At 40.2% G+C, this 27,243-nt stretch overlaps 1 protein-coding gene across 1 annotated transcript; it reads left to right on the top strand.

Annotated features, from left to right (window-relative positions):
• Positions 1-25: 25 nt before the first annotated feature.
• LOC144636802 (uncharacterized) lies at positions 26-27,243 on the top strand. The gene is made up of 18 exons (XM_078496000.1): positions 26-58; positions 1,244-1,443; positions 3,598-3,899; positions 4,135-4,276; positions 5,289-5,593; positions 6,236-6,371; positions 9,274-9,578; positions 11,025-11,172; positions 13,245-13,558; positions 14,545-14,689; positions 16,581-16,827; positions 18,193-18,491; positions 20,275-20,582; positions 22,195-22,342; positions 23,085-23,441; positions 24,065-24,278; positions 25,064-25,362; positions 26,695-27,243. Exons 2-18 carry the CDS (start codon positions 1,380-1,382, stop codon positions 26,898-26,900), a joined length of 3,939 nt encoding a protein of 1,312 aa, XP_078352126.1. The 5' UTR covers positions 26-58; positions 1,244-1,379; the 3' UTR covers positions 26,901-27,243.

Below are 27,243 nucleotides of genomic sequence, written 5' to 3'. Positions count from 1 at the left end.
AAGTTCATTTATACATAACCGTCAAGGTGTGCTCATCAGACAAAGTACCTTGTTTGAGGTAGGATCCTAACTTTTTAAACTCTTTCGACATTTTCTGGTTCAGTTTCTTAGGTTGTACATTAGGCTTGAGCTAGAGCTGTTGTTATTTCTAACTTTAATTATCAATTAGTCTCCGAAAAAAAAAGCCTGTGAATCACGCTGGAATCAAAGTTTTCGTTTAATAATGGTTCGTCAGGCTACAAGTAAATTTGCCATACAAAGACCATTCTTCAAGAATATTGAAAATGCTAAAAATTAAGAAGTGAAATTTTTAGACACGGCCCAATACTAACCTTATTGAATTGCTCAAAAGTTATACAAGATTAAAAATTAACACCAAAAAGATCAGTAAGATGATTCCCTAGAAGGGTGATTTGTTTTGCCTGCTCGATAGATCCACGGTTTTTGCGAGCACAGCTGAAATGTCGTGGACAGCAAGGTTCACCTGGGATTACTTTTTTATTGCAATTAACACCGCAAGGATAGTTACAGTAAAAACTTGCGACTAAGAACAAAATATTGCAGGTTAGCTTAACAGGCTCTTACATGATTAAGGCTATTTAGGTTCTTAAAAGTTTCTTATTTTAAGGAAAAATTTACATTGTTGCTAGTAGAACTTGTAGTGATATTCGGTCTATTATTTGTATGAAAATTGCATGCCACACAAGTGTTTATTTATAAAAATGAAGCACTAATAATTCAGAACATGACATTATACGCATGTACAGTCAATCCTTGTCCAAACTTATTTTCCCAGAAGTAAGCATTTTTAATCAATTTTAGAAAATAAGAAACTGTTTTCAAATTTTAGGCTTAATAGGTTCTTATAAAAATGGGATCTAATTTGCAAATTTTAGCCTAACAGGTTCTTAAATGTTAGGTTCTTACTCGCGGGTTCTTACTGTAATACCAACCGCAAGGATAGTTATTGCCGAGTTGTTAAACAGATAAGCTTAGGTCGAACGTCGGCTTTCACCTCGCATAAGTCTGGTTACTAAACAACTTTACTGGCTTTCAGGTTAAATCTGTTAAATCGGTAGATTTGTTTTAACCTAAAGATAACACTACTTTTATCACAGCAATTCGAATTTATTTATTGAAAATTTATTTATTTATAAATTTATTTATTGGAATTTCTTTTCAAAAATGTAGGTTCTTACACGCGGGGCTTACACGTTTAACATTGTTTAATTACTTTTTTTAGACGGTTCAGCTGTTTTCAGCTTTTACCCTTTGAGGCATCTACACAAGGAATCTACAAAGAGATTTTTCGCGACACAAGTTTTTTGACAGCCCAAGGGAAGAGTCAGCAGAACTGTCCTGAAAAAATTTGGGCAAGTATGTGGCGTCTAACATGGGCTGTCGCCTTGGCAACGATTTTCTACTGTGGGCGTATAGTTAAAGGTGTGTTGAACTTCGATTGTCACCCATAACTACATACTTGCTATGAAACTTATTTCTATGAATCTAAATGAAAAAACTATCGCCTCATTACAAACAAATATGTCTCCCGGACGTTATTTTTAAAAGGTACAAACAAACGAGATTAACTTTGAAAGCTGTTCAGCCCAACAGTTTTCGTAAACCCGAATTAAATCGCAATCCACTTAATCTTTTTCAACTTTGGTCCATCGGTGCTTTTTTGTATTTGTTGGGTGAAATGTTCTTTCACTGATTTAAGTGGCTATTTTGTATTTTCACTTAATTGGGTGGCCTTTTCTTATGCCTAAATTTAGCCAATTGTCATAAAAGGTCATCAATCTATTGCCCCAGTGAATGCATTTTAACCTTAACAAGAAAACCATATACATACTTCGTCTAGAAAGTTCTTTTGCTGAAACTTACCGAACTTTGTAGAATATTCTAGATAACTTAGTATACCTCTACAAACATCGGCATTGTACTTTCTTCCAGAAGGTTCTAGATTTCGTGACTCAGCAAAATGTATCCATTTGTTTAGCAGCGATGTAATGTCGCTATACATCATAATCAATTTTTACAATCGGCTAGACTATATAACCAGAATAATTTGAAACATTATGGATTCGCATTTATATAGATTGTTAGAAAGCGATTTTAAACGCTAAGGCCCCGTCCACATTGACCCGGGTAAATCTGAAAACGCATCTTTTTTTCCCCAGTTATGCCAACCGTCAACACTGAAACGGCGTTTTCGGTAACCGAAAACGGGGCTTTTCAAAAACGCACACCAATGAAGCGAAACGTTTTCAAATTTACCCGGGTAAATGTGGACGGAACACATTTTACTCGGCGCTTTCATATTTCTCCGTTTCAAATCAATTTACCCCGGTCAATGTGGACGGGGCCTTAGGGTCATCGGATCGGACATGTACATCGAAATAAAGACTCGCCCATAGTCCGAGTTCCGTGGTTATCTCGTGACCATTAAGCAAGGTAGTACAAGTTCCGATCAGTTTCGAGCTTGGACGTGACAGGGTTATTGTTCTGTAATATCAGACTGTACTGAAGGAAGCTGAGGGTCTGGACATGCTTTAAATGATAGCTTAGAATTGGTCAAAATTTTATCTGTCAGCTGAGAAATGACACGTTTTTAACTGAAGCTGAAGTCTAAGATGTGCAAAATTTTTTTGAGAGTTGAGAAATGGGGTTGAAATTTTTACTGATAGCTGAAAACTTGGGGAGCACCCCATCCAGACTCCAGACGCTTATGAAATAAATTATGATGTTTAAACGAAACAAATTTGTCTTTAAAATCGTAACTTCTTTCAGGAAAATGGGAGTATAGTCGCTAGGGCTGCATGGCGCAAGATCTCTCGATCTCTTTCTTAGCCAACTTTTTGTCATTTTAAAATATGGTTTATATATAATACTTATTATTTATTTATTTAATTTTTCTTTCTAAATATAGTTATGATTTATTTTCTATGAATATTAGCATACCTTATTATAGCAAATTGAAATTAAAGCGAAATTCAAAAATTTGCGTTAATTTAATTTAAGTTGCGTTAATATTTGTTAACGTTAATTTCCGCGCCGTTGATTAAGAGAAGCGTTAATTTCCATGACCTTAATTTTCATTATTTTGGCCCCAATTTCTCGATACAGTCCAGCCGTTCATGACTCCTAGGAAAAGGTATTATTTCATCAGGGTGAGAATCTGCCGGTAGCACTGAAACTGTGAAGAACGCTCGAGCGCTCAGATTTCAGATTCCTTCGCTTAACCTCTACGTTACCGATTATACGCAGTGTTGAAAAAAACTTGTTCCTGTTGTCTTAACAAAATTTCTTTTCTTTGTGTTCGTCGCGTTATTTTCCTTCATGTTGAAAATTTACCCCCTCTTTCGCGTTAATTTCCTTTATTAGAAAGTAATTTTTCCCTCAATTCGCGTTAATTTAAGTCGCGTTTATTTCAAATACCTTAATTAACGCAATCGTTAATTTCCTATAATAAGGTATGTTTTGCTAGGGGCCTAGTCAGCCCCCCGTCAGCTCCGAGGGTAAATATATTTTATTGATTGATTATTGATTCATTGATACGCGATAGCCTTGACCTCAATCCGACCTTTTTTTTTTCAGGGAAATGCGAGTATAATCCTATAGGGCTACGCAATACGATTGACTTCCCAGCGGGTTCTTTCGTTGGAAGTACGCAGCAGGCCACTTACGAAGCTTCCAAGGCTCGCTTTGGCGATAATGGTTGGTGTGCCAACACTGCAGATGGGGATGGCGCGACTCTAACGATTGACTTTAGAAGGCTGTTTAAAGTTTGTGCCGTGGAAACTAAGGGAATCCAATTTCAAGATGGCCGAGACTCGTACATTTCCTCATTTGATGTGTCTTTTTCTCTTGATGGATCTACATGGAATCAATACCCAACGGTAAAGCTGTTTATATCATGTCAAAATAAATACTGATTTTTAAACGAAATTAAAAATGGCGCGCGTGTGCATTTGCATCTAGGTGTGTGACACGGGATAACGTATGGCTTTTGAGGCTCTTAGGTCTAAAAAAGGATCATTTTTACCACTTAGCTTTTGACTTTGCCGGTGTTATCTTTAGACTTCTAATGAACAATTTTTGCTTATTTTTCTCTCATCTTTTTTTTCTTCACAGACACTAACCAATCCAGACAAGAGCAAACAATACCACCCCCTAACTGGTTCTGATGGAATTCGAGTGGCAAGATACATTAAATTTGCTGTGGATGCCTTCGTAGAGGAACCGTGTTTGAAAGTTGAAGTGTACCGTGACAAAGGTAAACAATTCACTGAACTTTACATATGTGGAAATGGAAATGACTGATCAGTTGGGGTCTTATGGGCGTCAGAAAGATGTCTCATTTCTTTCTTTTATTTCCAGGGGGAGGGGTAAAGGTCCTCCTCATCATCATTTTTATACGGGGAGGCTCCGCCCCCCGAACCATTTTACTCTTATCCCATTTTATTAAAAACTAGCAAAGGTATATTGCAATTCCTGAGTTTTGATTGGTTAACAGGCAATTTTATATGAGCTCATATACCATTGACCGCAAATATGGTAGCCGATACGCGTTAACAAGAACTGCCGGGAAGCTCAATAATTGCAATTCTTTGGGCGTTTTTAATAAAACAATTATTTCACTCGCGCTTGTTGGATATGAGATCGTTATAGCCAACTCGGCGCTAAACGCCTCGTTGGCTATCTACCATCTCATATCCAACGCGCGCTCGTGGAATAATTGTTAAATAGACCATTTTGAGCAGAAAAGTTATCGATACAAAATAATCGAAAGTGGTACCCCTTTAACATACCTACAGAAGAGATATTGCATATCGTTTTTAATTCCCCACTTGAATCGACCGTTCGATTCGGTGGGTATGTCTATTATGCCTCATCCTCAGGATTATAAGTGCTAGCTCTGTAGCTCGCTTAATTTGTCCGCTACTGCACGGCGTATTTTTTAGGTGTTCTCGATTAGTAAAATTAACCTACCATTAACGGTAGTCTAAGACTACTGGCGCGCTCGTCTCAAGAAATCCCCCATGTGTACTTCACGTGTTGGAGGTGGGAGAAATACGAGCTTTCTCCCGTTATCAACTATGCCTAAAGCAGTGCAGTGCTGACGAGTCCCAAGGAGGAAAAAACAGCTTGCACTTTGAATAACAGTAACTCTTGCTTACCACGTGCCACGCTACCTTGTACTTTAGTCAGTCACGCAACACTGTCGTGCAATTTCAGGGAGGAAAACTGACTACAAACCAATTGTGAACTGTCATCTTTATTTGCAGGCGAATGTGCCAACCATCCTGTTGGTATTTCTGACAGTTCAATCATTCCTGACGGTAACCTTGTCGCCACATCAGCTGATTCAGGCCTAGAAGCGATTCACGCGCGCATGAGTGACAGCAAGGCGTGGTGTGATGCTGGAAGTGCTGAGCTGACTATTGACTTCGGAGAGTCGGTTAAAGTGTGTGCCATTGAAACTCAAGGCTATGAAGTATTAAGCACTCCACGCTCCACCAGCTCATTCACTCTTCAGTTTTCTACTGATGGCAGTACCTATCAAAACTACGAGGAAAGTGCTAGTCAAAGGGTAAGGAGAAAAATTAAGAAAACAGAAAATTTATCAGCATTATTGCTCTGTCTAATCTTCGCTTAAAAAAACAAAGAATTTACATCAGTGGCACAATTTTTAAAACAATCTTTTTAATAACAAGCGCAAGGCTAAGAAATATCCAGATTTTATAGCCTGCAAGAGTATACAAACGCCTATTGGCTTGGACACAACGAAGCTAACCGAACTGATCAACTCAAATCTTCTCACCCAGATCCACCTTTCGGAAACAGTAATTTGATTAGTTTTTTGAGGGTGGCCTTAATCTCGTTTCTTGATGTTACAAATATACACATACCTATGCACATACATGCAAACAAATTTACACGAAAATAACGTGACAACTATGGAGCTATTTTTCTGTACTAAGCCAATCCAAGAGATACCATCATCATGGAACTATTTGCAAACATAATAACTTGATTGTAAACCATACTCTTCCCAGAGGAATTAGAAATATTGTACGAGGAACTGTGAATAGAATTTAAACGTGCCATTCCGATACTAATTCTAAGCGGTGGTGGGGGGGGGGGATGCTGTTTTTCCGAAAACGCGTTTAGTAGCTATAGAGCTAACATTCTCCGTTCACTGATTCATCTAATCGATCTTTTTTCCACACAGACATTTTCACGGATAAGAGGAATCGAAACAGAATTCCACTCCCTGTTTGAACCTGTCACAGCAACACACATGAAAATTACTGGACTGGACCCCGGTTTCTGTCTTAGCGTGGAGGTGTACCGCAGTGATTCAAAAGGTAAAGATAACATTATTTGGAAAGAAGTTATGTTTATTGATCGTGACCCGTACTGGTACACAAGCAGGGTCAAAGAGGCTATCCAAAAAAGGCTTCATCCTAATAACATCAAAAGAGATAATTCAATCGAAATTCCTTAAAGATGATTTCCAGTCCGTACTGCGCAGACTCAGGGTTTGTTTTCATTTTTGTTTTGAATTCGTTGAAACGTTACACTTCGGTGATAGCGTACATGAAGTTTTTTAGTTCGCCATTACGGATCGTTTCGTTCAAGAATTCACGATGAGCTAAAACGTCCGTTTGAAATACCGTCGAGCTTCTTTTACTCGTTATTATTGTTTTGCAAGGATATCTGGCGTTAATAATGAAGAAAAAGGTAAGTTTTGTCCCGGAATTTTTATTTTTGCTAGTAAACATTCTTCTGTTTGTGAGACTCACAAACATTGCAGGCGGAGATTGCGCAGTACGGACTGGAAATCATCTTTAAGCTTGGAAACCTACGATCAAAAAGAACAACAGCCGATCAACAACAAAGCGGACCTATGAGGGAACAACATCTAATGGTCGAAATAATAATGAGGATCGAAATGCACCAATGGCAACAATCCAACATGCTACAAATAGTGACACGTTAACAATCGAGCTCATCGCCTGATGAAGACTAGCTTATTGCAGTCGAAACGTCGCGATCAACAACTTAAAGTGATTCTATCGTAAGACAAACGAATAAACGTTCATTTTTCCAACATTATTTTACATTCATAAATACAATGAACCACAAAATTAATTTCCTTTTCTGCATTAGACCTCTCGCTCGGCTTTCTAAATTCACTAATCGCATTCACGTTTCAACATGAAGTGACTTAAGTTTGTTAAAAATTATTTTATTTCATGAAACTTTTTGTTTTGAAAAAATGTGCGTAAAATACTTCTTAAGGAGACTCGATGCAGTTTTTTTAGCCCTAGGGTGGTCGTTTTAAAAATGAAAATTATCTAAGAAGCCAATGTTCGATTTTTGCCAAAATACACTAGAATGATCATTTATGACCAAAGTTTAATTTTTTACTGGTCACTTAGTCACAAAGGTTACCATAGCAACGATTGTTGTTTCCTTTTGTTTTCAAACAAGCCTAATTTTCTCGAAATCTAGATTGACTTTTGGTATTCATTTTTTGATATGTTTAAGATTAGTAGATTAACTAACTGTTGACAGAATTTTAGAAAAATCTGTAAGAGCGTTTTCAAGTAAATCAACAATGAAATTTTCAGAAATATTCCGTTTTAATGTAAAAAAGGTGCTTTTAAATCGTTTTGTAGTATTTGAACGCAGCTATTCAAAATGAAATATAAATACTTACACCATCAAAGACCATTAACTAAAAGCGAGAGAGTTTTTGCTTTAATTTGGCAAAATATATCGACTTCCAACTGTAGGAAACTACAAGAAGTTACAAAAAACTTCATTCTTGATTAACTCTAAAACGCTCTTACAGATTTTTCTGAAATTTTGTGTACAGGTAGTAAATCCACTGTACTTTATCATATCAAAAAATAAATACCAATTGTCTATCTAGATTTCGAGAAAATCAAGCTTTTTTGAAAACAAAAGAAAACGACAATCGTTGCTATGGTAACCTTTGTGACTAAGTGACCCGTAAAAAATTAAACTTTGCTCATATTTGATCATTATGGTGTATTTTGGCAAAAATCGAACATTGGCTTCCTAGATAATTTTCATTTTCAAAACGACCACCCTAGGGCTAAAAAATCTACATCGAGCCTCCTTAAGTCATTCGTTACCATTTCAATTGCCAATCGAAAAGAATACTTAAAGAATACTCGACTTAATAAACCCCGGGCAAGCTCGGTTGAGGATTGAATTGAGGGATGTTGAAACAACTGATCGGTTTTTGAATATTCCCGAAAACGTACGATATCTACGAGGAGGATCAGATGGTTTAAGTATATTCAAACACATTCGGATCCAGTTTCGAGTCTTGCAATGGAATATGCCAGCAAACTTCGCTTAAACCGTGCGTATGAGATGTTGAATTAACAGCGGTTTTCTGCATTCTGATTGGTTGTATTGTATTATTCGTGTCAAAGAATAAATTGTCAGTGAATCTTCAGTTTAAAGGTGTAAGACGGAATCCGCCAGGACTTCGAGAAATATTTGGACAAAATTATGTACCAAAATTATTTACAACTTATTGCAAACTTCTGTACTACTTTTTCAAATGTCTTATCAAAAGAAATCAATTCTTACAACACCAACATCGAAAACAAATTTCGAAGTTTCAGTAGTGACTTTACTGAATCTCTTTAAATACGGTTTTACAGAATAGCTACACGTGAAATTTTAACTATAGTTTGAATGGTTCTTGTGTACTTCAAGTTGAAATTTATTTTCGCAGGCTCTGTTAGGCCTGGTTTTCACTAGCGACGCAAGCACAAGCGCAAGAATAACAGCTCTTATTTCACGGTGAAAACGGCTTCGACTCAAACAAAAGCACAAGTGCATTGCAGTTTAATGCTTATGTTTGTGCTTGCGGCAAGCACAAAATCAAGGATCAAAATTTGTCCTTTTTGCGTGATTGCGCTTATGCTTGCGCTTCCCCCTTTTATCTACTACTTTGTGCTTGCGTCGCTAGTGAAAACCAGGCTTTAAGAAATTGTTGTTGGTGTTATCGCGGATAATAACTTACATCTGCAACTTTAAAAAAGAGTAGAAAATATCGCAATAGGATTTAAATTATTCTGATTCTCGATTTTTTGCCCAACTAAAATTAATATTACTCGATTTCCTGATGCATTCCGTCTTAAAAACGACTCCACCTTGCAAAGAATGACATTCCATGCCGTGTTAATTGTAATTGTAAACTCCCTTCTTTTACCATTCCAGATTCATGTTACGACTCGACCATCAGCTTCTCCGCTACTTCAGGAGATAGCAGTACAGATGCCTCATTTCCAGCCGATGATGCGATTTTAAACGATGACGACAAAGCTTGGTGTACCACCGCTTCCGCTCCGAATGCGTATCTTCAGGTCGATTTTGGGGAACTTAACGTTGTATGTGCCGTGGCCGTGCAGGGATTGTCTGATGGTAGCAATAACGTGTTTCCGACAAGTTTCAAGTTGTCGTTTTCTTATTCTGATACAGATCATGAATGGGCTGACATGTACGAGGAAGACGGCAGTGTGAGGGTAAGATTCATTCAAAGCCGGAAATTAGTAAATATCAGGGGCACCCAACAGACCGTTTCGGTGAGTCCTGTAATTGCCTACGATTTTCGGATAAAAGAACCTCCAACTTTGATTCGTGACGTGGGAAAAGTAATAGCTGTTATTTTCCGAGAGAGAAAAATGTCGGTTTGGGTACGAAAAAATGGACCGGCTGTGATTTTCGAGAAAGCAACAGCGGCTCGTAAATTCGGGTAAAATCTTTCGTTCCCTAAAATTTACTAAAGTTTGAAAGTTCAGCTAGCGTATCCGGAAAGATACAATTTTCTTAGCGTTTACAAATGAGCCTTAAAATCGAAAAAAGGGCACTTATGACGTAAAAACGGTGTTCCGACTCCTGTAGTAAAATTTGCTCTTGGGTGACCCTGAAATATTCCCAAACGTATTCGAGTTAAAAGTGCTAATGTTGTCAGTAGACATTCGTATACCCTATTCCAAATGTCAAAATGTCCCCGCTGTGTAAATTCCCAGACTAGTTAACTACACTGACTACAGGAGCCCATTCGTAACTAAGAATGAGTACGAAATGCAACAGAATAGCCAATGAGAGCGTACGTCACAGAATTGCTATCCTTGCAATGCTTCTTGCAATACTAAAGACACTATCAAAAGATAGAAAGCAGGATTAAATTAGCTGAAATACTTTTCGATTACGCTTACTACAGTTTAGTTAGTTTGAGGACAAAAACATTGCTTCATTGCCGGGCCGGTAATTGAATTCAGTACTAAATACTCATAGTTTGTTATCATTTTTATGTCGAAGCCTGGGTAACAGCCACAGTTAATGAAAGTCGCATGATATTCGCTACGCCAATAAACTGATTACGGTGACCATGAAGCCAATTTATTTTCGTACCGTAAATGATCTTATAAACGCCCGGGGCGTCTATTAAATTTTAGGGACCCTGAGGGGGGCGTTAAATAAATATGAGGCGTTTATTAGAGAGAGGCGTTTATTACAATTTTACTGTAACAACGTCAACAAAACAAAAAAAAGATGCGTAGTTTGCTCGCGGCATAAGATAGAAAATAGAGTGCGAATGGGAGACTTATTTAATCTGCGCAAATGCAAAGCCAAGAGACGTCGTTCATAGTTCGATATCGATGTCTTCATCGTCATAGGAGTCCACCATGGTGGCATCGTTGGCCTCTCCGATGTCCGAGTCAAGCAAAAACTAAATAAATTGCGTGATTTTACTTTATGGAGCGTTTCCTTGGTTTTCGAGGTGATTCTTAGGAGACGTCTATTAGACACGGGGCGTTTATTAGAGAGGGGCGTCTAATACAAACTTTACACGTCAGAGGAGGCGTTTATTAGATAAGAGGCGTTTATTTAAGAGTGGGCGTTTATTAGATCATTTACGGTATTTGAATAAGCTTTTAATATTTCTTTCCACTGTTTTTTGACAGGAATTCATAATTTCTCCAGCCGACGGTAACGCAATTGTCAAAAGGGACCTGGCCATCTCTCAAGTTGCAAAACACATGAGGTTTTATCCAACAGGTAGCAGCGATGGGGGACAATTCTGTCTCCGAGTTGCAGTTTATGGCAGAGAAGGTGAGTCAGTAGCCTGGCAAGGACTTCCTAATCCGAACGAAAAGTGTTAATTGCTGTAGACAGTAAATTCCCTGAATTTCAATGTTAGCCGATTCCCGAAAACGACATGAAGGTGTGATAAGAAGCACGTTTACACAACAGAGAAAATTGGTACGGACCCGTCAAAAAATCGGCGAACCGCGTCAATTTGCAGAAAAAAATATAGACAAATGCAGAGAAAATTAAAAAACGCCAACTAAACGTTTTTTAGCCCAGCTACATCCTTCAAACTTGGCAAATACAAACTTTTGCTTAGTATCTCAACTAAACGATTATTAAGTTGTCCAGAATTCAATTTTTGTAAAAGATATTTGCCGTCGGTTTCCCATACAAATACTTTAATTTCAAACCGCGTTGCCTACCCGTCAAGACGGCGTCGAAAACCGTGATAAGGCCTATCGTTTCTCGCAGTCATTAGGGATGTAACACCCTAATAGCTCAATATGCAAAGGAATGTGAAGCTCACTTTATCATCGAAAAATATGTTTTGTTCAATACATTTACTGATAAACTGATCATTTTTTGACAGGAGGATGCCTTCGTTTTCCTGTTGGAATCACGGACAGCTTCATTATTCCAGATGGTAGCATCACGGCCACCGACTCCGATCCCGATCCGAGCTTCGGCCCAACTGGAGCGCGCATGAGTGATCCGAGTGCATGGTGTCTACCTGACATGCAGTCAGGTTCCCCTAATCTCGAAGTTGACTTTGGAGAAGATGTTTTTGTTTGTGCTGTTGAAACACGAGGGTATGACAATAATGGTGATGAGTTGTACGCTCATGAGTTCGAACTGTCCTTTTCAGCCGACGGGAGCAGTTTTACAAAATACACAGAGGATAGTTTAACCAGGGTAAGAACACCCCATGCTTCGATTAGCCATATCGACATTATAAATAAAAGAATATTCTCTTCATCTTTTACAGGCGTACACAGAATTGTCAGGGCCTCAGAATTTGGTTAAACGGTAGCACATTAGCCAGTAAATTATCCCTGCGAACGGGCTGTTCGTGAGATCCCATTTGCACGCAAGTCAATGCAAGTTTTTCACCGTTTGGCCACCCAACTAAGTCAACGCAAGTCTTGCTGTTTACTTCAAGCTCTGAATTGCAGCGCACGCATGCGCAGTAGCATTGAAATTGCTTTTTTGGCAAATTGCGTACACATGCCAGTAAACTTGTGAGTTAGCTTGACCAGCCAATACGCAAGTCTACGCAAGTTCAACTTGGGACTACTTGCGTCCACTTGCGTTGACGTTTGGCCAGGGCTTAAAAGTTGTTATTGTTAGTGGTCAAACAGTCCCGGATACATCAAAAAGCCGCTGCGGAAACTAATCTTATGTTTAATGATGTCGTTTTATTCTCAATGAATAAAACGAAAACCGTGAAGGTTTTTTTTTATGAAGGTAAGTGACTGAAGTTTGGCGAGGAATATTTCGACCCAGGCGACCTTTTCTGAATATAATATCACCAGGCGATCTGTAAACAGATATCGCATGACGGCGCTAGACCGGGTCATGTAAGATATCGAATATTTGGTATCGAGAATCGGCCCATCCTTATCAGGACAATCGCGGCACAAAAAAGAACGCGACCGAAAACTTGACTCGGCTTTATAGCCCGAGTAAATAGCAGGAAGAAACAATAAAATACGGGTTTTGGTGTTTTTAAACATTCTGATAAAACATCATCATCATCATCATCATGATCATCATCATCATTTATTAGTCACTTAAGATGGAAATATTTCAGTTATAATTATGTGAAGGCGAGAAGGAGCTCTAAGAAACCACCAGACTTATAGGGAAGGCCACCTCGGTTAGCAACATGTCAGTAAATTAGTTGTGGATGTGTGGCTAAATCAATTCAGACTCAATTCATTAAAAATTCAATCATTTTTTTCTTAAAAGTAGAAAAGCCAGTCGAGCCAGTAATCGATATTGGGAGAGAATTCCAAATTTTGCATGCAATCAGAGCGGCAAAGAATGTAAACTAATTTCCAATTGCTGATAAACTGCCATTATTTGTTTACTAGGGGGATGCCTTCGTTTTCCAGTTGGAATCTCAGACAGCTTCATGATTCCAGATGGTAGTATTTCGGCCACAAACTCCGATCCGAGCTACGCTGCAACTAAAGTGCGCATGAGTGATCCGAGTGCATGGTGTCTACCCGACGGGCAATCAGGTTCCCCTAATCTCGAAGTTGACTTTGGAGAAAATGTGTTAGTTTGCGCTGTTGAAACACGAGGGTATGACAGTGGTGATGGGCTGTATGCCCAAGAGTTCGAGCTGTCTTTTGCAGCTAATGGAGGAGGTTTTGCGAAATACACAGAAGATGGTGGCACCCGGGTAAGAGCATATTGTTTTCCCCTTGTTTTCCGGACGATAAATCAGTACAGTAGAACCCCGGTAACTCGAACTCTGCAGGGAAACGAAAAACAGTTCGAGTTGGCGGTGTTTCGAGTTATCGAGGTCGATTGAATATTGAATTGAAATTGCTAAATTAATAATTGATAGTTTACTGATTTTTGAGCACTTCAGTATACACAGTGCAAATTGAACTTATCTCGTCAGAAACTCTAACACGATCATACATTCTTCTGATAAGAGTGGAAAATGGCTGTCAAATACGTGTGCTGTTCATTGCTGTAATCAATGGGCATCCGTGGCGAGTTGCAAAAACCGGAATTCGAGTTATCGGGGTAAATTTGATCAATTTTGATCAAGGGAAACGAAATTTAGTTCGAGTTAGCGGGGTTTTCGAGTTATCCGAGTTCGAGTTGACCGAGTAAAAATGACTGAAAAGTGGGGTCAAATCCAAGGGAAATGGAAGTTAGTTCGAGTTAGCGGGGTGTTCGAGTTACCCGAGTTACCGGGGTTCTACTGTATTTACTTTTCTTCTTACATTACTCGAGTAGCGGACAATTAACGACGCTTAGGAAATCGACGGACTAGAGCTTATAATAATAATAATAATAATAATAATAATAATAATAATAATAATAATAATTAGACATTTAGTTGTCGACAACTTAAATGAGTTGAAAACCAATTGAGCTCGATAGAAGTTTTCCGCACACCGTCTACAGGTCAAATGTTATCGATTGGCATCTAGCGTTCTCTGCGCAGGTGACAGTGCATGTTCTGGTCCTAAAACACCAATGATAACTTACTTGTCGACAACTTTTTCGCAGACTTGGAAAAACAAGTTGTCGATAAGTATTAGTTATTTTATACTTTACATTTTGTTACTAAATCAGCTAGATCTAACTATCTGTCGTGGCCCTAAAGAAACTTTAAGAATCTTATCTAGTTTCTTTCGCTATTTTTCTCAGATTTTTCACAAAGGCTTGCCGACGGGTCAAGAGGTTCATATGTTAAATGAACCCGTTACAGCAAGGAAAATACGCTTTGAACCAGTTACTGGTCAAGGATCTCAAATCTGCACAAGCCTAGAAGTCTATCGCAAAAATAAAGAAGGTAACTTGTAAAATCTTTGGTTTGGTACTATTCTATATGCCGTGACGCAAGTATTGTTACATTTCGCGAATGTCCACGTCTGTTTTCTGTTTCGTTATAGAAAGTAACCCAGGCAGAAATATTGCGTGTTTTTTATATAGAAACAGGTCTCATGAACGTTTTACGGTTATAAGGTTGGATAACTGTATTTCGCGGATAAATCCGGACTATACAATAGATGGCGTAGTTGGTAAAATTTATGGATCCACTACACTCTAGATCTTTTTATTTTATAAGAATCTAGTTTATAAGAATATCGAGGCTGAAATCTGCCTTCTGAGACGTTAAAGCTGTCTCAAGACGACTTTAAGGTCATTGTCCTGTATCGCATTGCGCATCCTTACTGCGCAGAATTTTACGCGTAATTAGCGCGCGCACATAAACAAAATGGTGGCTTTTTTCTATGCGGCTTAGTCCGCGAGAGAAGTTAATTGTCGCTTTCTCGTAAACAAGTATGGTGACCTATCATTTTTTTTCTCATATTTTGGGTGTAGCGATCAAATTCTTTCTGTTAAATGAAAACAGATCAATTCTTATGTTTGAAAAGTAAATTATCGCTAAAAACGTGTATTTTGCCAGTACTCGCAAAAGAATGTTAAAGGAATTATACATATGGAATATACAAGGTCTTCCTGCTCCTTAACGGATCTGGTGATCCCCCTTTTTTATTTCAAAATTTAAGTCCCCTCAAAGTAATCAACCAGTAGGAGAAGTTTGGTTAAAAATCTATGTTCAGTTCTATTTCAGGGGAATGACCTTAACGTCTAGTATAAAAACGGTAAATATCTTAAAGTTACTATTTTTAGCGACTACTAATTTAGCGATTTTTTTTCTGAGCAAGATTCAGCGACTATTTAGTTAAGCGATTTTCCGAAAATTAAAAAAAAAACAATTGTAATATATAGCTAAGATGGAAATAAATGTTTAGTAATAAAACAAAGTCACTTAAATTGAACGAACATTATCATTGTCAGAAAAAACAAAGTGAATTACAAATGTTATAAAGTGGGTCTTCGTCGGGAAATCAGTCAAATTCTGCACGATGCCGGCGATCCCAGCTCTCTCCCAACCCTTCTTAACTTCTGACGTTGTCATATAGTTGAACAGGGCCACTATATTTAATTTTGTATTCCTCTGGCGTGCGAGGGTATTAATTTAACGCGAATTAAATTTGACCGAGACCAATTTTAGCGAGTTCTAAATTTAGCGATTTTGGCCCAACTCGCTAAAATCGCTTAAACTAGTAGCCGCTAACAACAGTAACCTTAAGGTAAGACAGACGCCTTAAGCGTCTGATGGCTTTAATGTCTTTTCGTAAGAGGTCACAGGGTAGACTGACGGTGCCGTGATTACAGTCGAAGCTCTCTTAACGGACACTCTCGTAAGCGGACAGCTCTACTTACGGCCGCCTTGTTTGAAACCCCGTTTTTACTCCCATACAAACTCTGTATCTTTACGATCTCGTAAGCGGACATTCCCGTAAGCGGCCGCGGACACCTTCAGAGATTACGACTTAGACTTTTTCTTTGTTTTTAAGCTCCCGTAAGCGGACACTCCAAAGAAAATCCTATTTTACAACCTCTGTTTGTTTTTATCAATCAACTTCACATCGCCAATCGTCACAATGATTTTACAGTACCGATTACAGTACCATATTTCAGTGTTTGTTTGTCGTCATCCACGTCCGTCCGGTTATTGTTAGCTGGGCAAGCTCCCGTAAGCGGCCATCTATCTATCCGTTACACCTCTAGTGGCCGCTTACGAGAACCATTCTCGTAAGCGGCCAGCTCCAGTTGCGGACACTTTTTTCGCGTCCCGAGGGTGTCTTCGACTGTATTTTCTTATCGAACAGTGAGTGAGTGTCAAGTAGCCGACTGGCGGAGTAGCCTTGGTGCTTCAGGATGGTCTACATGTGGCGACAGTGACAACTATAACACATATATTAGAGGTTTCTACAGAGCTGTTCAAGGTAATCCCGATTACTTATCTCGCTTGGAGGAAGCTGATTGCTGCAATCCAGCTAAAGAAGTTTACAATTACGAAAATCCGACCCAAGATTCACAGGAATGTGATGATGAGGACTTCTCCGAGCTTCAAGGGTAGGATTTCATGTTATTATTTTAAACTACAATTATTATTACAATATTATTTGAAACTACCGGTCTACTGTGGGAGGCGAGTCGAACGGCCCGGGTTCAAGCCCTGGCCGGGGCACTGCTTTGTGTTCTTGGGCAAGACACTTTACTCTCACAGTGCCTCTCTCCACCCAGGGGTATAAATGGGTTCCAGCGAATTTGCTGCTGGGAGGTAACCCTGCAATGGACTAGCATCCCATCCAGGGGGGAGTAGAAATATTCCTGGTCGCTTTATGCTACAAAACCTGGCTCGGACACAGACATTACTCATTGTTTACGCTAACTTTATCGACTCGTATTTCTGTTTATCACTGTATTTTTTGTAATATTTTCTTACAAACGCCTTTTACATATGATTACGCTTTAGACTCCAGATTTCAGATCTCAGATTTTTATGATATCACACTATTTACAAAAATTGTACACTATTACACGCCATTTACAGAAAATACATTAAATAAAATAAGGAAAATATAACAATAATAAGAACCAAAATAAAATGTGCTCAGTGACCAAAAAAGCATATGCTATTCGTTACAACGTTAACATTCAACATATGAAAAGTTCGTTATAGTGGGAGTTGATTGGAAAACATGCTTGTTTAGGATTTTGCTACCGTGCTCGAAGTTTCGCACCAAAATAGCTTCGCTTGCATTCTACTTCGTCATCCTCACACTAGGAGCTACTACGTAGGAGAGTTTTACAATGCGTTTGTGAAAATCAACAGCACGCACCTTGTTTAGCAGCTTGACAAAATCACATAAAACTTTGAAATTGCAGCTGAAATTGCTGCAATTAATCTGTGAACCACCCTTTAGGCAATACGAGCTCGTTCAGCAATAGGGTACCTTTTTTCTAGTGGGGGGAGGGGGGGGGGGAACTTTCTTAATTCTACGGAATCTTCTCGCCAAGAGTGGAAAGGTGCCGTCCGCAGGGAACCCAACTGAGTCTCCCTTAGCTGAGATGACTGTGGACGTTAGTCGTTAAGGAGGGTAAAAGCCTATTTACACAGCCGATTCTTGATGTAATTTTTTGTCGCGCTTTCCAATGCAACTTTTGTCGCAGTCGAGCTCGCAAAGGAAATCGCAGGTGTAAACTAGCGGCGCAATTTTGTCGCCGTGATGTCGCAGAGGTTTTGAACAAGTTCAAAACCTCTGCGACATCACGGCGACAAAATCGCCGCCAGTTTACACTTGAGATTCTCGTGTGATTTTCATCGCGATCTCGAGCACGACAAAAATTGCATCAAAAATCGCCTGTGTAAACGGGCCTTTTAAGACTGAAAGCTTTCCCATACTAAAATACTAACAATGGTTTGCTTTGCTTTAGATCAGATGTATGGGCAGAGTGTCCATCTGGGTACTTCTTACGCGGTATTAATATCCGGGACCCTGTAGGGGCCGATGGCATTTTTCTAGATGATATATCCCATGGGAAATGTTGCCGTCCAAAGCACCATTATGGTGAATACGGGTCATGCTACGACCTGGACATCTCGAGCTCATTCAGTAGTGCTGGTTGGTCCAGCTGCAAAGAAGGTTTCTTCATGACCGGCTTTTACAAAGGCAGCTGTAACTCTTTGCATTGTATGGACACATTGAGGTGCTGCTCTATGACTACAATACAAGGTAAGCATTATTTAGCATGTCACTTCACGTTATATTATGTTATGACACATAAACGTTACGTTATGTTACATTAAGTTACGTTATCTTTTGTAATGTTTGTTATGTTAAGTTACGTTATGCTATGTAACGTTATGTTATGTTACGTAACGTTATGTTTAAAAAAATGTTGTTTATCGTGGTCACGCACTTAGCTTGGAGATAGCTAGTTTACAGGCATGCCACTGAACAGAGGAAACAAATATTTTAAATGACCATAACAAGGTTAAAAATCCCAGCTGGCAGGAGGCAGACCAGTTGGCTATATACAAGGAGTGACCGAGGATTTGAACTCGGGACTACCGAGAACAAATCCAGCTAGTGGCAGGGACAGTTTTTGAACCGGGGACCTCCGGATTACAACACCAGCGCCCTTAACCACTCGGTCACGCTTGCCTCCTAAAGCATGTTATGTGACGTCATGTCATGATACTATTATTTATCGTCTGAGTGGGAGGGCCGGACGGGAAAATATTTTGTTCGAGGTCAGGACGTACGAACCGAGCGCAACGAAGTCGGTGCGTCCCGACCAATAACCAAATTTTTTCCCGTCCGGCCCGACTTAACTCAGTCAATAAGAATTTTATCATATGACCATTGAGTTTTTTTATGTTTATTTTGTGGATGAAGACGCGGCAGCCCATTTCGTGCGCATTTTGAAAAGCAGTTCGTAATTTGTTTGGGAAGCTAGTATAGGGCATTTGAACTGCGTGGTACGTACGAAGTACTCAAACTTAGTGTTAAAATTGTCAAAATTACAACCAAATTTCTGAGTTTTAGCTCTATTCCAAGGAGATTTCAATCCGGCCAAATTCCTCGTAGATGTTTGCAGTTAGTAGAAATTCCACATGCAGGAAACGTTTATGAAGGGCTACAACAAAGAATTTGCACGACGTTTTTGCTTGACTCAGCGAAGACTGAATTAAACCTAATTGAACAACTTAACTTAGCGACGTTTCTGCTGAGCCGAAATTCACAACTGGTTTGAAAGAGAGGATTAATTAATTTTCCACCAAGAAGGTACTTTCACGTGGTACTGTTGATTTTGTTCCGTAATTAAATTACTAACTTTAAGTCTGAATTCCTTGTGGACGAAACTCTTTTTGTACGTTACCATTTAAATGAATGCTGCTGAGCTGCAATTCTTTTAAGTGGTGCTGCTTGTTTTGCAATATTTTGCTACATGAGAGTTTTGTTCTGTTTTTTTTTTTTGTTTGTTTGTTTGTTTGTTTGTTTGTTTGGGTGTGAATGGTCAAATCTACCTTATTGTTACTTATTTTCGCGGGAACTTAATTTCTCGAAAATGGAACGGGCATATTTCGCGGGACTTAAATTTCGCGAATTGACCAAAAAAAAAAACGTTTAAAGGAACTAAATTTCTCGAAAATTGTCAAAATACTGGTCTGCATTAACAAGCAGATAGTCTCAAAATTGGCACAACTGATTATAATTTTCCACAGCAATAGTTTTTAATGACAATGAACAAAACCATATAACCAAAGGAAACTTAAAACAGTTTGACATGTTCCTTTGTAACAAAGTAGAGCTAGTTTGACGACTGTACCAGGATAATTATTTAGTAAACTGACGGTGTGTTTTTGATTTGATTCATCACTGACGAATTATATAGAAGGCTATTAAAGTTCGCGTCGTTATTTTTCGCGAGAACCTTTTTCGCGGGTCTTTAATTTAAGTCCCGCGAAAATAAGTAACAATAAGGTAACCAAAACATAATAATATTTTGTAGGACGATGCTACTCCGAAACGCTTCCATTTGACAGCACGTCGAGCGACAGTGGCACTATAGGTGGCTATCCAGCTGGAAATGGTATTTTGGATCAAGAACTAAACGCCTGGTGCACAACTAATTCGTATCCCGATGCTTACCTTCAGATCGATTTCGGAGAGCTCCACGTGGTCTGCGCTGTGTCCGTTCAAGGGCGTTACACAGGCTCAGCATCTGGGCCAAATACTTTTGCTACAAAGTTTAAATTGGCATTTACAATTGAAAACACTGACGTATGGAACTTCTATGAAGCAGACGGCGAAGACAGGGTAAGCAAACTGTACTGACAATTTAATCGCATTTTATCAGCCATTTCTAAGAAACTTAGGACGCTTTCCTTTTGCCAGAACTGGCCGGCCAGACCGGTATATTCGAGAACAGAATTCCGTTGTTAGTCAGATTTGTCCTGTCAAATCAGTCAATGCATAAATATTATACACTGTTGCGGTGGATTTGTGGGAAAATCTCGTGAAAACTGTCCATTTCGCATTCAAAACCACCGGACCGGCCAGCCAGTTCTGACAAATGGAAAGCGCCCTTAAGTTAGTCCTTAGGATTATAGCGAACTTCTCCGCGGAAAACTTATTGTTATGTCTACTTTATGATGACGGTAGAGGTTATTAGTCATGAAGTCAAGCAATAAAAGCAAAGATTTACTGCTTGCGCTATAAAAAAAAGTTGGCGAGATGGTTTTCGTAGGGAACAATTTCTTAAGCCGGAAGGTCCCCAAGGAGTCCTGACATATTGTTATGGTAGTACCTAACATTGTTATTTTTAAAAATCACTTTCTTGAAAAAGACGAATCAGCGCCATTTGAAGTTGAAGTGGGTGTAAACGATTTGAAAATGGTTGCACTCCCCGGAAAATATTAAAATTTGTACAACTACATGTACGCTCACTTTATGGCGGCGTAAAGACTCTATCTACCAAAAAGAGGCAAGGAAACCCTGAGGGTGTGAATCGAGTTAATGTGCTCCCATGATTTATTATTTTCTACAAGCATGTGCACCGCGATGTGCACCACCAAGCCGTAACGCTAAGAACCCAAGCGCTCACACCTTTCTTCTTTTTTTTTTTTCAACGACGTGTTTACAAGGCAGCTATGGTTACCCTAGCACTAGGGTACCCCAAGCTGAGCGCTGAGGTTACCCTAGTGCCAGGGTAGCCCTATAGGTGCCTTGTAAACGCTCTGCTAGGGACAACGTGCCTACCCCGGCCACCTTTTTTTTACTGCTTTCCCTTTGAAAGTTGTTTTCGAAGCTTGATAACCGCGGGATTGTGCTTGTAATGCGGGCTATCTTTAACCCTCCTGCTAGGGTAACCCTAGCACACGGTAACTTTTCCTGTCTGTAACAGGAGGCCTAAGAAGAATGTTGCTGTTTAAGGTGATTCCCTAGTATTGCATTGTGCATCCTTACTGCGCAGAATTTTACGCGTAATTAGCACGCTCACATAAACAAAATGGCGGCTTTTTTCTATGCGGCTTGGCTCGAGAGAGAGAGAAATCATCGTTTTCTTGTAAATGTGTTCGGTGACCTATCATTTTTTTCTCTTTGTTCGAAAGAAGCGATCAAATTCTTTCTACAAAATGAATACAGATCAATTTCTATGGCAGAATAATACATTATCACCGAAAACGTGTACTTTGCCAGTACTCGCAAAGGAAATATAAGGAATCATATGGTAAATACAAGGTCTTCCTGCTCCTAAACGGATACGATGACCCCCCTTTTTTATTTCAAAATTTAACTTCCTTTAAGGTAAATAACCAACTGGCAAAGTTTGGCTGGAAATCTATGAGCAGTTCTATTTCAAGGGAATTACCTTAATTGATTTGAGATTAATGAAAGGAATTATCTGTTTTTCCATCTGCTTCAACAGGAATACGTCACGGCTCCTGAGGATGGAGACTGGGTTGTTAACCGCAGACTGGCTAAATCCCAAATGGCACGATACATCAGGTTTTATCCGACAGAGACCTCCCCTTCCAATCAGGCCTGCCTCCGAGTTCAAGTGTACGGACGAAGAGGTAAGTTTCCTTGGATAAGCCAAGGAATCACTCACTTACTCACTCACTGACTCACTCAAGCCCTTAGCACCTGGTGGAGCATAAGCTATTGACGATCTCAGTTCTCCATCGGCTTCTGTCCTGGGCCAGCCTTCCCAGTGTGGCCCCAATTCCTCATGTCAGCCTTTACACCTCTTCGCCAGGAGTTCTTTGGACAAACCCGGTTCCTCTTACCCTGAAGGATCCATCGTAGTGCCTGCCGGGTGATGATGGTGTGGCCAATCCAAGTGGAGGAATGCGGTAGAATAAACGCACATTGCAGGCGATTGAACACACCATCCGAATGCTTTATTGGTGTGACAACCCTCCACGTTTTGTTTTCAGCTGCACTCATTTTCCAACAAAATCTTTCTGTTTACAAACGTCGGCTGCCCACAACTGCAAACTTGGGAATCATGATTTTTAAGCTTCAATTATCATTCATTCACTGGACGGCTGTTATTGTTACTGTTTATTGGGCCAGGGCCTCTGCCCTAGACCACGTGAACAACAAATGTCTTACAAGCGTTTTCTTTTTTTTTTTCACTAGGGCACGAGGTTAATGTCCTTTTAATGATAGAGGATTATTACATAAGATATTCCATTGGTATAAACTTGCCACGTGACCAGTTATGACTTATAACACGCCAGAAAAAAAATTCTGTGGCCTACCGGAACAAATGTTACATTATTTATTTCACTAGTGCTTCTTGTTATTTTTCAGCCTTGAGCGTAACTTGTAACGACGATGGAAGCGTTGTCGCCATTGTTGCCCGAGAGACCTTAGGTCCCGCCATTGATACGCTGAATCTCAACAATCCGTCTGCAGCAGGCTGCTCGGTCGCTGTTCCAGCTGATCACTTCGACGACTTAAAACTCGAGTTTACCGTAGCTGAATGTGGCACCACACACACCAAAGAGGGAGATTATATCGTATCAACGAACCACATCACTGGTGTGGCACAGGGCGGTATTGTTCAGACGTATGATACTGATTTCACTGTGGTGTGCCGCCACTATGCAACAGCTACGCTGTCGAATTCGTTTCAGCCCTTGCATAGCGTTGGTGATACATCTGAAGGTATGTGTGGCGAGTTTTTTAGGACTATGGATTCGTTGACAAGCTCAGAAATTTTAATGGTAAATGTCCCCGAGATGCACTTCTTACAAGGACTGACAGACCCCTGACAGGGGGAGTTGATTTACCTTTCTCTTGGGGCCGGAAAAAAATGGAATCAAACCTCCCAATGCCCCCTTTTTTGTTAATTATGAGTTCTAAACTTCAAATTGGCAGAGCAACAGTCTTTAATTGGTAAACTTGTAAAAAGTAGGGCCATGCCGTCACCACTCTCGTTGTTGCTCGAGTCTTCATTCCTTACTGCGCAAGCTATACGAAACAAGCGACTCTCGAAAGTTCCGTTGCGGGATCGAATCTGATTGGCTTTAAAAACAATCAAAATGGCCGGAAGTAAAACACCAAAAAGTTCGTTGGTCATGCTTTTGAATGCCAGGCATGCGCAATTCAACCGGAAGTCCGATGTTGTCGGACTTCAAATTGGAACTTTCCAGTGTCGCTCGTTTCCTGACTGCTGGTCAAAGGGAATGACGCCCCTGGTTACGAGGATGTGCGGTCACGACCTTTGCTGGTGTCATGACATATTTAGGGTAAACACAAGATTCAACTGTTTTTTTTCTCTTTTACAGGAAGTGGTGACTTAAATTTTGAACTCACCCTTTACATGGACGCAGCGCGGAGTAATGCTTATAGTAACCAGCAACTCGACCTCACCTTTGACCTTTACGTTCGAATCCAGATTGCTTCCAACCCCAATTTTCTGACCACGATGATTGACAGGTGTTGGGCCACGCCCTCTTCAGACAGAAACGACGCTACGTCGTATGATCTAATTGTGGATAGGTATATAGTTAGATTTGTCAAACTTGTGCATAGCCTTATGTAGTATGTGTAAATATTGTATTACTATTGCTTGTTTACTTGTTCGATTAATTGACTTACTGACTGACTGACTGTCTGACTGACTAACTGACTGACTCTCTCATTCACTGACTAACTCAATGACAGACTAACTGACTGACTGACTGACTGACTGACTGACTGACTGACTGACTGACGGACTGACGGACTGATTGCCCACCCTGTCTGTCTGCCGGCCTGCCTGCCTGCCCGACTGACTGACTGACTGACTGACTGACTCGCTCATTCACTAACTAACTCAATGACAGACTAACTGACTGACTGAATGAATGAATGACTGATTGCCCACCCTGTCTGCCTGCCTGCCTGCCTGCCTGCCTGCCTGCCTGCCTGCCTGCCTGCCTGCCTGCCTGCCTGCCTGCCTGCCTGCCTGCCTGCCTGCCTGCCTGTCTGCCTGCCCGACGGACTGACCGCCTGCCCGACGGACTGACTGACTGACTGACTGACTGACTGACTGACTGACTGACTGACTGACTGACTGACTGACTGACTGACTGACTCAGTCAGTCAGTCATTCAGTCAGTCAGACTGACTGACTGACTGACTACCCTGCCTACTTACCTGCCTGTCTGCCTGCTTGACTGTTTGCCTGACTGCCATCCTGCCTGCCTGCCCTCCTGCCTGACAGCCCGTTTGATTTATGGATTAGTTAATTGATCTGTCCATTAACCAAGTTTATGTGTTTGTTTTTTTTCTTACTTTTAAAGCTGCGGCGTTGGTAGTGCGGCTAGCATCAGCTACGACTGTAATACCGCCGACACCATTCAGAATTTCGCGTTCAAGACATTTCGCTTTTCCGAAGATTCTGGCTCTTCTTATATTCACTGCAATGTCAGGGCTTGCCTTACTGGACCATCCACCGACTGTTACACGTCATGTAATAACGCTTGTCAAGGTAGAAAACGTCGATCATTCAACCAGAATTCCAGGAACGCTTCTAACGATCCCTATCCAGAAATGTATTTCTTGGACGTTGGACCTATCAGAGTTACCGAGGAACAGCAAGGTATTAATTACATCAATTTTCTCTACATCATTCTCAATATAACCATGTTCGATAAGGTATATTACTACGACACAGCATAAAAACATGACATTAATGAGGTGTAAAGCTTAAGTAAAGCTGGCGTAAATTTGGAACTTAATCAGCTTTACGCTACCTTTAAAGCTGACCTTCAAGCCAGCTTTACACTCATGTTTAAAGATTGCTTAGAGAGACCAAAACTTTTAAGCAAACATTAAGTTGGCTTAAAGTTCCTGAAATGCCAACTGCGGGTTTAACGGCCTTTAAGAACATTTAATTGATAGCTTAAAGCTAACTTTAGAAGATTTAAGCCACCTTTAATTTTCCCTAAATCTCCATTTTCATGCTGTGGCGAAGCCATTTTAATTCGGGAAATACCAGACGTCCTTGGGGAAATTTTCAAGAATAATTCACTTTTACCCGAGATAATTAACTCAGGTGATTTTGAATTTAAATAGTTGAGCGACTAAGAAAAATTAGCATAACCACACTGACCTACTATTGGTAATCGCGCAATCTGATTGGCTAAACAGGTGCCTACTATCGATCCGTAGAAGGCTCTCGGAGCGCGCGCTTAGTCTTCGCTAAATTTTATCAATCAAAACCTTCAATAAATCAACTCTAGCTATATTTTGTGTTTAATAGATCGGTCAGTGGGTTATGCTAACACAATTAGACGGCTCGCTCTCGGTTTCTACCGGCTTTTGATAGTTGACTCGGGGCTTCGCCCCTCGCCAACTATCAGCCGATAGAAACCTCGAGCTCGCCGTCTATAATTGTTAATTAAAAGTATACGTATACTTGACAAAATCCTTGGTGTATAGTGCGGTCATTCAGTTTGCTAGATAAACCTACCAAAGAGAATATGAATTTTCCAACCCTTTTTTATACCTACAGCCTAAAAAAGGTACCGCTGTGTGTGTGTGGGGGGGGGGGGGGGTTCCCTTTGTAACTTCCAGAATGTTAAAACAATGACAATGGGGGGCCTCCCTGTATAGTCCACTATTAGAAGTTCCCCCAGCTTAGTATTTGACCTTTTGCTTGGCGGCGTGTGTACTCCTTTAAATTCCCTGGATCAAAATTAACCAATCAAATTGGTTAATTTTTGGCAGGTTCACGTGTTTACGGTTGGATGATTTACAATATTCAAATTGAATTTGAATGTTTGGAACCAATAATGCAATCCGTTCGCCGTTAATCAAAACTATTCCGGAATTCTATGCGGCACGCGCTGAGTAGTTTAACTGTAACTGAAAGGTTTGTAATTAAGCAATGAAAGATCAGGTGTTTATCAAGCTACTCCTTGCTTTTCAGCCGTTCCATCAGCTCAAGAAGGCAAGAAACACCTCTCTGCGGCTGCAATCACCGGGATTGTTCTCGGCTGTGTTTGTGTGCTTGTTGTTGCCTGTGCCGCCTTGTTCGTAGCTATGCGCTACCGCAAGAAGTCTGAAGACAACGGAGCTGAGCTCGTGATGTATGCTGGGACTGCTGGAACTGTCAACCAGGCAGTCAGTGCCTAAAGGAAAAACACAAATTAATCAGAGATGATAAATTACATCAACCGCTGTTTTAGAGCTGCCGTTTTGGTAGTAAGCCGGCTTTAGCTTCGACGAAGGGTTTACGCCCCGGAGAAATGTCAACATTTTTAACTTTGAAAAGTGGTTGATCTTTTTTATCATCTTGGAGTTAACTTCGTGTTGTTAACTTTTTATTCTACTTATAAACACACAGCCTTGCCGTAAAAGCTCTACTAAGCCATCCCAGTCACTCTTTCTGTTATAGGTCCCCGGTTAATCATCGACCTTTTATAAAACCCCCTTGTTTTAAGCTCACTTCCTGCTTCCCCCCCCCCCCCCCTTCCAA

Source organism: Oculina patagonica, chromosome 13 (genome assembly GCF_052425735.1).
Source record: "Oculina patagonica isolate OP01 chromosome 13, crgOcupat, whole genome shotgun sequence".
In the NCBI taxonomy this organism is placed as follows: Eukaryota; Metazoa; Cnidaria; class Anthozoa; order Scleractinia; family Oculinidae; genus Oculina; species Oculina patagonica.
The sequence above is the reverse complement of the archived record's forward strand: the minus strand, read 5'-3'. Positions and strand labels throughout refer to the sequence as shown.

Excerpts from the sequence above, each read along its gene's own strand:
- LOC144636802 (XM_078496000.1), top strand. The coding sequence starts at position 1,380 with ATGTGGCGTCTAACATGGGCTGTCGCCTTGGCAACGATTTTCTACTGT. Across the intron at positions 1,444-3,597 it reads CTGTGGGCGTATAGTTAAAG|GGAAATGCGAGTATAATCCT; the intron begins GTGTGTTGAACT and ends TTTTTTTTTCAG. Across the intron at positions 24,279-25,063 it reads TATGATCTAATTGTGGATAG|CTGCGGCGTTGGTAGTGCGG; the intron begins GTATATAGTTAG and ends TTACTTTTAAAG.